Below are 12,634 nucleotides of genomic sequence, written 5' to 3'. Positions count from 1 at the left end.
TACCCCCTTTCTGGGCAAACTCCTGGAAAAGCTGCCCATCTCTCAGCTTAACCTTCATACTGATTCTGTTGGCTGTCTCCATGATCACAAGTCTGGCTTCAGAGTGGCCAGAAGCACGGAAACTGCTCTCCTGAACATCCGTGAAGATCTGCTCTCCAACCTTGACTCTAACATTCCCTCTGTCCTCATTCTACTCGATCTATCTTCTGCCTTTGACACGATCAACCATACCATCCTGCTCAACCGTCTCCGTGAAAACCTGGGTATCACTGATCATGCTCTGGCCTGGCTGACCTCCTTCCTCTCCAATCGACCCTCCCAGGTCCAACTGGGGTCCTTCCTATCATCTATCTTTCTCTCTACAGGTGGTGTTCCCCAGGGGTCTAACCTCTCGCCCTGGCTTTTCAACCAATACTTGGCAACTCTCGCCCACTGCATTGCCATTTTCTGCTCAAATTTCCAGTGCTACGCTGACAACACAACTCATTTTCAGGCCGTCCTCGGCCACCTCCTCTCCCTCTCTGATTGCCTAACTGCCATTCAAGATTGGTGTGCCCCCAATGATCTTTGTCTGAATGCCAGCAAGACAGAGATCCTACTCATCGGCACACCTTCACCATCCTTGCCCCTCTATCTCTGGCCGGCTTCTCTTGGCCCTCTCCCTACCCCCACCTGCAAGGCTAAGAACCTTGGGGTCATCTTTGACTCCACACTTTCCTTCTGCGCCCACATCTCTGAGGTCTCTAAAAAGTCAAACTTCCTACTTCACCTACTCAGAGGTACTCACTGGGGGGAGCTCACTGTCTCCCAAGCTCTGGTTCTCTCTAGGTTGGACTATTGTAACAGCCTCTTTCTAAATCTACCTGGCTCTACTCTCCGCCCTCTGCAACTAATCCAGAACAAGACTGCAAGACTTGTCCTTGGCCTCAAGCCCTGGGATCGTATCTCTCCAGCTCTGAAATCTCTCCATTGGCTCCCAGTGGATGTAAGGATTAAATTCAAAACCCTCTGCATTGTCCACAAGGTTTTCTGGGGCCTGGGTCCAAAATACCTTCAGCTATCCCTCCGCAAATACCTCCCCTCTCGAGCTCTTCGCTCCTCTACCTCCAACTCCCTCATGGTCAGTCGTTTTTAAAAGAAACGAGCTGGGGGGGGTCAATCTCTGTCTTCGGCTGGGGCCTCCCTCTGGAACAGCCTCCCTGCCACTCTAAAACTTGAGGGGAACCAACTACGGTTCCGGAAGCAAGAGACATGGCTTCGGCAGACCTTCCTCTTTGCTTCTGCCTTTGCTCCCCCTCTCCCCTGCTTATCTGCTATCTCTTGGCACTGTGCACCTGGCCACCCTCTGTCCCTTGGGCCCAGGTACCTGCTCACCCTGCCTGCACTGCCTCCTGGCCACCCCTTGCACTGGGGACTGTATCTGTACCCATACAGTCCCCTCCTCCCCCTTTTTCTTCTTTTTCTGCACTTATCAGACTTACTCAGTTCTGCTGCCGTAAAGACAGCACTTGCCACTTGTTGGCTGCACTATTACTGTTTATCACCTCCATTATCTATTTATTTGTATTTATTATTATTTATCGGTTCTCTGCTGCTCTGCGCTTTCCACTCTCCCCCTTCCATGCACTTTCCCCTTTTCCTTTTCCCATGCACTTGCGCGTTCTCAATGTCACTGGGCCTAGTAAGATCGCTGTTGTGTTCTCCCCTGTTCCCCTCCCTTGCCTTGTCGCGCTCTGAACACTTGTGTACGAGCGTGATACAAATAAACTATCATATCATACCGAGCTGTCCGTGTGAAGGTGTTGGTGTTGTAAAAGGGGTTGGGGGTAAAGTTCCCAAATATCCTACCTGGTAGGATGGGGTAAAGGTGTTACAGGGAAGGGGATACCGCGTCTCACCGTCTGGTGTCCCACTCCCCTAAGGCCCCTAACCCAGGTGATCCTCCCACACTGGTCCGCCCCCAGGAACTGGATACAAAAGCGATGGCCATGTCCTGCCCACCTGGATGACAGATCCCCGGGGACTAGTGGGTGAGACATCTTCTGGTTTCTCACAGTAGCATGGGATCTACCAGCAATCAGGGGAGGAAAAGGTGGGGACATAGTGATTATCATAGAGTAATCTGTGAATATGACAGTGGGCATAAAAAGCAGCAGAAAATGGTTAACACACTTGCCTGAAATGGCAGACCCAATGAAATGCCTTATCCTGAATTTGAGGTACATACTGAAGAAAATGCTCTCAACTGGCGTCTTTATCTAGCACTCGGCAGTGAACTCAAGTAATTTAACAGCAAGAAGCATCCGCGTGTCTCTTACCGATTGGAAGGACGACGCTTCTACCGCGGGAGCATTTATTTATCGCCTCACTCACAGGAGACTGGTAATGTATACGTATTATATATTAAAGACATGGTTCCAGCCCACAAGTGGCTGTAATCCTTATATGACAGAGGTCCAAGCTCCTCCTACAACCTCCACTAAAACCAGTTTACTGAACATTTATTAGGAGGTTGGATCCGAGGACCAATATACCCATTTCTTGGGCTAAAAGAGAATTCAAGGATATGCTTTTGAACACACATCCAGTTGCCCTGATGAGACGTCGCCGGGCCATTCTAACATCTTGACTGATTCACTGAGACTGAGACCAGAGCATAAGATTAAAATGATCTACAGCACCGGCCCCTATACGTCGAAACACATGTCAGCAGTTTAGGAGATCCATTTGTGGCAATTCAAGATGTATATCTCTTTGTATTGAGATATGTTGTGTTGGTCTTGCACTGTTTAACAGATGATTTGCTTTTGTTCAAAATTCAAGCTGTTGCTCACATTTCTGTGTCTAAACTAGTGATGAATGAACTCACGAATGACTGAATGCAATTTGGTTTCTTGTATTATATATATTTTTGTACACAAGAAAGTGCGTAACAGTATGTATACCGTTTTGGGCATTATTGATTAGTAAATCCACCTGCAAGTTTGAATTTTAGGATAAACGCCCCCAGAATAGCGACTAATGTTCGTCTCGGTTGGTCACGTTGCTTAGTTTTTGGTGCCCAACTGGCAAGGCAGCAAATGTTTCGGAGAAGCTGGTAGTTCAGCTATGGACTTTGGTTGGTCGTTCTCAGAGCGGGGTCAGCAACATACTGTAGTCTGAAAAATGGAAACGATCAATGACAAGATGGTAAAGGTCAGTAGACCAGAAAACATTTTGATATGATCCCCGAAGGTAGAGCAAACTCAGTCAGAATGGGAGGTATACCTAATAGGAATCCCATCCACTTTGTTTTAATCTGTACAGATGTTATTGTACAAAGTCTGATCATTTCCATAGTTTCAAGACAGCACTGAATAAATACACAATATATTAAACTAGCAGACAATTTCAAGAAATATAAGAATTACTTTACTTTTTGAAAAGTTCCTTGTCAAGCATGACACCATCTGATGTTGTTTGAAGAGTTAGTCTTAACATATCCATGCATTCTTTTAGCCTTGGATCAGAAGTGCGAAGTCCTGTAGCTTTTAGGGCCTGTTGCAAAATAAATAAATAAGGTTTGGGTTTTTTTAAATGCTTCCAAAGTTGTTATCACAGTAAAAACAAGCTGACATCCATATTCTATCAAAGGTGACCTTAGTAAAACAAATCACTTAATAGGTAACTGACATTTTCCACAGTCAATACATTTAACTGCAATCAAACACTATGTAATCTGCTCTCTGCCTCTGGACTTTAGGATGTATTCCCCTTTTAAAGCTACCCCAACAGTATGGTGATCAGGTCATTGTTCAATTGTTGACCAACAGTAATTTGTTGATGGGGTCTCCTCCAAAAATTGCATGATTGAATTTTATCTCCTAACTGGGGTATACATGTCACGCTGTAAACTAACATAATGATTTGGATGATTGTGTTATGAATACATTCAAATACATTTTGAAACAATATGTTTGGATAGATCTCTTGATAAAGTATGCATCCATTCATTTATTGCCCCTGAATATGCAATCGACTAACACATGATTATGTTGGTATCAGGCCATGTATCCAATCAGAAAGTGTCTCTGCTAATACATAGGGCCCAAGCGCATTACAAGATGGTCTCTACGTGGTGTAATAAGAAGCGGTCAACCAAAAAACGTGTCGGGTTATAACCTTCTGATGCCATCAACAAATAGAAGCCAATCAGTATAATTAGATTTTCATTTAAAAGTTTTTGGGAAACTTTTCGACTTGAATTATGACAGCATAGATAAATGTAGCTATTTGTATGAAACCATCTGTAAAATTGATTTGATCATTTTATAAACATATGAAATATATTTAAAATTGTGAACTAATAAGAGCTATGGTACAAACCATAACATGTTTTTTGGAAAAGTGTTTCTTGAAGAGTTAATTTTGAAGTTTTTATTGAATGTGAATTACAAATAGATAACAGAATCAATCAATGGAAGAGTGCATTATGTTGTCCACCAGTGGTTTCTAGTACACACATGATGTAAAATGTAATAATGGAAATAGGTTGTCTGAACCACCTTGGCAAGACCTCAATCAAAATATGTGAATTGCCTGGTGTGGCAAGGCCAGTAACCAGACCGTGTCACAAGGGGGCAGGTAGGAACCCCTCTCGCCCCTGGGTGGAGGCCTACCAGGGAGCCATCCAGAGCCAGTCCTACCCGTGAGGCGGATGGTGGCAGCAGGGAGGGCCCCAATTTCTGTCCACCTCTTGGGCCAGAATGAGTGCCTGCAGATCAGCCATTGCCTCATTAACAAAATGTTTTCCAGTGTTTTTCTTGTTATTTCAGATCAGAAGCTGTGCAAGATAACCAGCCCAGCAGCCGGGAAACATTTAAAGATCCAGAAGGGCAGAAACTACCCCTTGCCCCCATAAAATGGAAACCCTCCAGAGCAATGTTCCCTCTAAGCTGTGCGCATGTGCGCTTGCCCAGCTTGCTTTTGGGTGCCGCTCAGAAGATTTTTAGCAGCGCACACAGACAATTCTCACCTATTCAAAAAGATTTAATAAGGCACAAGCCACAGTAATTACCTGAAAGTGTCTTTCTTTTAAATTAAGCAACTAGTCTTGATATTCTGCTACTACTATCCAAGGGTGACTGTAAACACCTAAAATCCCTAACAGCAAAATACACACACAACAGGTTAAAAACGAATATGAAAAACTGGCTCCATGAACAGAAGAATCGAAACAAGATATGCCTGCACACATTAACCAAATAATGTTCTCTCCCCACTCATGACCCTGAAACCTGACTCTACCACACCTTTACTTCATGACTATAACTTCGGCCCCAGAACACACTAAGATACTACCAGACAACGTTGACTATTTCTCTCTTGGCTCTGCGAAAGGTTAGCAGACTTGTACCTACATCCACTTCTTTTATATTTGTTGTAACATGAATAACGGTCACGCGCCAACATTTCTGTTACTCATTGCGCTTACCAAAAGCATCACCCACACTATCTAATCGAACTACCAGCTGAAATATTGGATACTGACTGTAAGGAAGTAGGCTACTTGGATGTGTAACCTTATCCCATACTTCCGCTTTTTTTTTTTTTTTTACATATGTCACGCAAGTACTTTGAAGCGCCCATCCTGCAAGTTAACGCATTATAAAACTCAAATATTAATTTGCCCTCTGAAGATTTTGAGAAGACAAATGTGATGCTACAAATGTGATGCTCAGCATCTCCTATTTTAGCATTACTAACATTACCATATAATTGGAGAGCAACATTGCAATATCATTTACTTAGCCTAGAAGGGATAATGGGTATGGACTATGCCGCTGATTACTTGTCCATAGTATCAGTGCACCGGATATTCAGACAGGAGATTGCTTTTCACACAATCTGTATCATTTCCAAGCGTTCAGAGTTCCTTTGGGCATTGACCTTCACACATTATATGGTAACTCGCTTCTATACAAAAAACGTTTCACTGAGCACTTGTGCAATCCTACACAATGATATACGGGCGGGGTATGTTGAAAACAATCTAGTATGCACTGCATAAGAATTGTGTACATGCAGAGTCATGACATTCTTAAAATGCACATAATATGGTGAGGGATTAAATATGCCTTGCTTGCAAAGTATTATGGGTCTGCAAATATCCCAGTGAATGTTTACTGCTACAATCCCCCACTTTTTACAGTGCTCTACCAACTAGTATTGGAGGCTAGCACAGGGGCCGAGGAAGGCTATGGGTGGAAGAGCACAGGTAATCACTCCTTGCGGGTGATGAACAAAGAAGCACATTTCAAAAACCAAGGCAGACGTTGCTTGTTTGCTAAAGGATAGGAAATTCTAGTAGCCGTCTAGACAACAGCACCTTCTTTTTCTTTCTATGCTCAGCTGCTGAGGACTTTTCAATGTAACCAGGTGTTGTGTGTATTGTCTCTAGCAGCTCCCTGCATTTTATTTAACTGATCACAAAGAATTACAGAAGAGGGATCCATAGTTACAGAAGGCACTCAATCAGTTGTATCTGTGATAAATTGATGCTATTAACTTAAAAGGCATATATATGTGATTTTCTTCGCTAAGGCTCTTATTTAATTGTATCTAGGCTGTGGTGCGGAAGGGTGGGAAAAACTATACATTTTATTGTGCGCCCTGTCATTTCACTTTCTATGTATGGGTACAAGCAGGGCTCTAATCAGATTCTACTCCCTACATGCAGTCAATTGATTTTTCAGGGAGTCAAAAGGTAATTAGCTTTGCCAATAGGGATACTTTCTGCTTATTAAAAGATGTTCTTTCCCCTTAAAATCCCTCTTGAGATTGTGCATTAGTATGGAGTTCCTTCCTATGCCACTGCTCTACTGGTCACTAATTCAAAAGAATATCAGTGGAGCTTTGTGGATTTAAGCAATGATATGTTCATTATTTCTCATTTTTCTTAGGCACATTTTCCTTTTTTTTTTAGGGAGTAAAAATTGATGGTGCATACGTCTCTTAGCTGTAAGGCTGGTGTTATCACTACCCACAGGAGAACGTAATGTGGATAGTAAGCAGAGGCACAGTAATGTTTGATCCTCATATTCTGAGGGGCAGTTATTCTGATGCAATTATCATCCTTACACAAATGATTGAAAGCATGTTCTCGTGCCCTTGAATTACTTCATTTAAGTGGCACTTGAACTCCTATCAGCATGTTTTTGGACACATTGCTTTTAATTTACATTAATCAATCAGCAAATATTGTATTCTTTCTGAATGTATTGACAGCCCCATCAGTTATGCCAAGAGATATTTGTGTTCTGTAATACACAAGGGATTTTCCAGTGGCATAAAACATGTGTTTTTCTCTGCACACAAGTACGTTTGCAAGGTACTGTGGCAGATGTTGAAGTCTTAAACTAGTTGATGAGTTTTCTCTATAATCACATATGACATATTTTATTTTAACCTATGTGTTTGGAAAAAGTGTTCTAAGATTTGTAAATAATTGCAGTGGTTGGGAAGAGGAAATTTCTTTCCAAACTCTCTTCTGCAATGGTAGCTCACAAAGTGGCTTACCTCATTAGTCAGGAGAATAATATGCGCACAACAGCCAACCAGTTCCACACATAGAGAAAAATAATTTGAGGGAATATTGCTCCAGAGACTCTGCACTGCTATTGACGAGCCAGAGCAAAGCAGCCTGACGACCGAGAGAGATAACTGTTGGGGGAAGCCACAAGCCTGTGCGGCCATCAGAGATGATGCAGTGCCACCAGGAAGCACAGGTGGAAACCTACTCATAAAAACAGACCCGCTGAAACCACCTGGGACTAAAAGAGGAACAAAGCCCATTTCCCACGAACAGGTCGCTGGGACTACAAGCCAAGTATTTTGAAAGACTGTATGCAAGCCCTGGCAGGAGAGTATACTAGGCAAGGCTAAATGCTGGAAGGAAAGTGAAAGCATATCAAGGAAGACCCATGACCTTGAGATTGTGAATTGTCATGAAGGCTGAAAATCACCTGGCAGGAAAGTATAAAAGGTGGTGTGGGACCTGCACGTAGAGTGGAGCGCAGTGAAATAGAATCTCAAAGAAGACACATGCCCTTGAGATTGTGAACTGCTATCCAAGTGAAAAGAAACCTGGCAGGGGAGTATACAAGGTGACCTGTGAGTCTGGGCCCTGCACCCAAAATTACAATACAGTGTAAAGAGAAACCCAAGGAGGACATACGCCCTTGGGATTTTGAGATACAGAAGAACCTGGCGAAGATAGCCATTCCCTGGAGTTGTGAAACACACCAAGAGGAGGGAGTTGCCCTCTTGGGTTACAAGAAACTTGGTTATTCTGTGTTTTAACTTTTTCTTTTTTTTAATATTGGTAAAAAGAGTCTGGGGAAGGGCCATTCCCTGGAGCTGTAAACACTGTCCATTTGGAACTTCTTGGCTTGATTTATACCGTTTTGCGAATTTGAACATTTGGGCACTTGAGAAACAGAGACAATATCATTTGCACCTCGGAGTTAGTTGACAGTGTGAGGGCCAGAATTGGATTTCAGACAGAACGTATTTTACTTTGACCATCTTGACAAAGGACAGAGCCCTTAGTGCTCGATTGAGGTAGGGAAATACCTCCTAGATTAGGGATAGTGAGGCATTTTCCAACCCCTTTTGATTTCAATACATGTTTATAACCAAAATCCATGAGTCCTCTATGTCCGCATCTCATTCCTGGCTCTTCAAAGGGCCTATAAATGTGTCCCATTACCGTTAGAGATTCCCTGAGCCGGACCTTGTCCATTATCTATTTAAAATCGCACATAACATACTTCCATAATGAAATGTATTTTGTAACAATGTCCTTCCAGATTCCCTGAACCATGCACAATACCATTTCTATTATATAAAGTAACTCATGACATGCTCCTAAATAAATGCATCAGTTCTCGACAAGCTTGTGTGAATTTTATGTGTTTACTTACTAAATCCACGATGCTTGAGGCTCGCAAGAGTTTAATTTTGCCCGTCACACTGCATTATAGTTAAGCAGAGAGAGACCTATAGTGAATCCCCATTGATAGATTCCATATATTCAAAAATATGGTCCTCAAAGTTCACTGGAAAGTGCCTTTTCTAATGAATACGGTCACATTGCATACTCCAGGTTCTAATTAATCATGTGTTTACAAGCAAAATTCCTACCAGTGGCATAAAATAACCAGGTTACTCACCGTAGTGACCACCTTACTCCTGGTCCATAGTCCCCTTTCCTCCATACTTATGAGATATCTCTCCGTCCTGTGGGACGGGACCGGAGCACTTTGTAAAAAGCATCCACATTTTTTTTTCAAAAATGTGTCCTTCCTCTCTTTCTTGCGCGGGGCCCGGCACGCGGCCATAACCCCGCCCACCTTGGCTCCGCCCCGCGCATCGCCCATCAGTCCTTTTCTATCGCCAGGTCAGAGACCTATTAGCAATAACAGAGGAACCTTATTAGAGGGGACGGCGGGCGGGCGTATGGAGGAAAGGGGACTATGGACTAGGGGTAAGGTGGTCACTACGGTGAGTAACCTGGTTATACTCCTACGTCCCGTCCCCTTTCCTCCATAGTTATGGGAGATTCCCAAGCACTCCTAACAGGAACTACGGGTGGATGGAAATACCCCTTACTGAAAAAGGTTCTTCAGCACAGCATGACCAAACTGAACATCAGCTCCTGAGCTCATGTCAAGACAATAATGCTTACAAAAAGCAGATGGGGAGGCCCAAGTAGCTGCCCTAACGATGGACTCCCAGGGGACATATTTCTGAAAAGCAACCGCGGCTGCCTTGCCCCACACCAGGTGTGCATGAATACCCTTAGGAGGTTTCAGCCCTTGGACGGTGAAAGACTCCGTAATGCAGGCGGCGATCCACCGAGAAATAGTCGCCTTACACGCCTGCTTACCCTGAGGGTTACCAAAAGTCACAAACAGTTGAGAAGAACTCCTAAACTCGGAAGTTCTGTCCAGATAGAACTTAAGAGCCCTTCTGACATCGAGACAGTGCAGAACCCTTTCTGCCTCTGAGGTAGGGTTTGGAAAAAAGACCGCCAGGGAGATCGACTGATTCAGATGGAATTCAGGTACCACCTTTGGCAGGAAAGCAGGATTTGTCCGTAGGACTACCTTATCCTTGTTAAAGACCAAAAAGGGATGCTCCACCGACAAGGCCTGGAGCTCACTCAGCCGCCTTTCTGACGTAACACTGACCAAAAAGGACACTTTCCAGGATAGGTACTTGAGGTCCACCGTGGCCATTGGTTCAAAAGGCTTATGGCACAACGCCGTCAGGACTACATTTAGATCCCACGGCAGGTGCGGACTACGAATTGGAGGGTAGAGGCATGTCAAGCCTGTAAAATGCCTCTTAACCACTGGATTACACAGAGAGTAAGAACATTGGTCCGTAGAAAGATAAGCGAAGACCGCTGAAAGGTAAGTTCTGCATGACAGAACGTGAACACCCGACTCTGCTAGGAAGGATACAAAGGACAGCACCGTGTCAATCATAGCCCCCCCTTGGGTCCAACTGTATTTCCAAACACCAATGACAGAACCTGAGCCCTTTACTTCTGTATTGGGATCTAGTTGAGGGTTTCCTGGCTGCCTGGATAATACGCATGTTATCCGCAGACAAGTTAAGATGTTCTAAAGACTTGAAATCAGGCACCATGCCGCCAAGCTGAGCGATTGTGGGGAGGGGTGCCACATCTGCTGTTCCCCCTGATGAAGAAGATCGGGGGTCACTGGTAACCTGATCGACGGATACACCAACAGGTGTTGAAGTTCTGAGAACCAAAACCTGGCCGGCCACCACGGGGCTATGAGTAGAAGGGAACAGTTCACCGAGTTCCTCAGCTTCCAAATTGTTCGATGGACTAGAGGCAGAGGCGGGAAGGCGTAAGCTCTCATGTTGTGCCATGGAATCTCGAGAGCATCCCCCAGACAGGAGGCTCCAAGCCCCCCTCTGGAGGCATACTGAGGAAGCTTCTTTTTTACCGCCGTAGCGAAGAGGTCCACCTCCGGTGTGCTCCAACGCAAGAAAATCCATGGGAGGACCTCCGCCTTCAACTCCCACTCGTAGCTGACCACTGTCCGCCGGCTGAGGGCATCCGCTGCGACATTCAGCTGGCCCGGGATGTGCACTGCAAGCAGCCAAACACCATGAAGCACAGCCCACTCCCAAATCTGGATGGACAGGTCCACGAGAGGGGGAGACTTGGTTCCCCCCTGCTTGTTGATGTAATACATCGACACCACATTGTCTGTGCGTATGCGGACCACCTTGTTGGCTATGATCGGTCTGAACGCCCTGAGCGCTAGTAAGATCGCCAGAAGCTCTAAATGATTTATGTGCAGGAGCTTGTCCTGAGGCACCAGAGGTCCGAGACCTGAAGGAGATCCAACGTCACACCCCACCCTAGAAGGGAGGAGTCCGTCGTGATCGTCACCACGGGGACCGGGTCCTGAAACCCCACGCTCCCAGACCGATTGCTGAGAGATGACCACCAATCCAGGTCCACTCTCATGGAATCCGGAATCATAATCCGCATGGAATCTGGATCCACTGCCTGACGCCATGAGCTCCGAAGAGCCATCTGGGTCCGTCTCATTTTGAGACCAGCAAGAGGAAGAGCCAGCACACACGAGACCATGAGGCCCAGAAGCCTCTGGAACCATCAGGCCGACATGCTTCCGACTGCGCAAACATCTGACACGTGGCTAACAGATCCGCCATTCTGTCCCCGGTCAGATACACTCTGCAGTCGATCGTGTTCCAACGAAAACCCAGGAAAATCAGGTCCTGTGAGACCGTCATGGAGGATTTCTGCAAGTTCACCGACAGCCCAAGATGGAACAGGAGCTGAAGGAGAGACTGGAGGTTGCCCGCTGCTGCCAGCGGACAAGGGCTGCGTAAGAGCCAGTCGTCCAAATAAGGATACACATGGATACCCTGGAGACGAAGATAGGCCGCAATCACCGACATCATCTTCGTGAAGACACGCGGCGCCGAGCAGAACCAAAAGGTAGCACCCGAAACTGGAAGTGCTCCTCTCCCAAAGAGAAGCAGAGATATCTCCTGTGTGGATTCCAAATCAGGATATGCATATACGCATCCTGAGCATCCACAACCCTGAGCCAATCGCCCATCTGCAAGGAGGAGCGTATCTGGCTGGGCGTGATCATCTTGAATTTCTCTTGGGGTAGGAAAAGATTGAACTGGGAAAGGTCTAGGATGGTGCGCAGGCCAGCCTGGTTGGGTTTGGGCACCGTAAACAGCTGGGAGTAGAATCCCTCTCCTCGCCCCCCAAGGGGAACGGGTTCCACAGCTCTGAGGTCCAGAAGTTTCTGATCTTCGGCCTTGAGGGATGGTGAGCCCGACAGCTGAAAAGGAGGGTTGAGGGGTGGGGTAGGGGGTAAAGGTAAGCGGAAGCCCGCTCGAGCGACTGACAAGACCCATCTGTCTTCTGTGATGGTCTGCCACGCCTCCCAATGAGACGCAATGCGTCCTCCCACCGGGGTCTCGTGCGAGCGCGGAAAACCCTCATTTGGCAGGCTTATCGGTGGCGGTGCCACCTGAACCCGATGAGGAGGCTGAGGAGCGGGAGAAA

General features: G+C 45.7%; 1 protein-coding gene across 2 annotated transcripts in view; it reads right to left on the bottom strand.

Moving 5' to 3' along the window:
- Positions 1 to 12,634, bottom strand: part of GLS (glutaminase) — a 1,476,479-nt gene that overhangs the window by 1,300,942 nt on the left and 162,903 nt on the right. For both annotated transcript variants that reach the window (XM_069615676.1, XM_069615675.1), the window contains exon 3: positions 3,416 to 3,537. In XM_069615676.1, coding sequence (XP_069471777.1) covers positions 3,416 to 3,537 — 122 coding nt within the window. The remainder of the gene's footprint in view (positions 1 to 3,415; positions 3,538 to 12,634) is intronic.

Source organism: Ambystoma mexicanum, chromosome 9 (assembly GCF_040938575.1).
Source record: "Ambystoma mexicanum isolate Mex_15411 chromosome 9, UKY_AmexF1_1, whole genome shotgun sequence".
Lineage (NCBI taxonomy): Eukaryota > Metazoa > Chordata > Amphibia > Caudata > Ambystomatidae > Ambystoma > Ambystoma mexicanum.
Note: the sequence above shows the minus strand (reverse complement) of the source record. Positions and strands in the feature narration are given on the sequence as shown.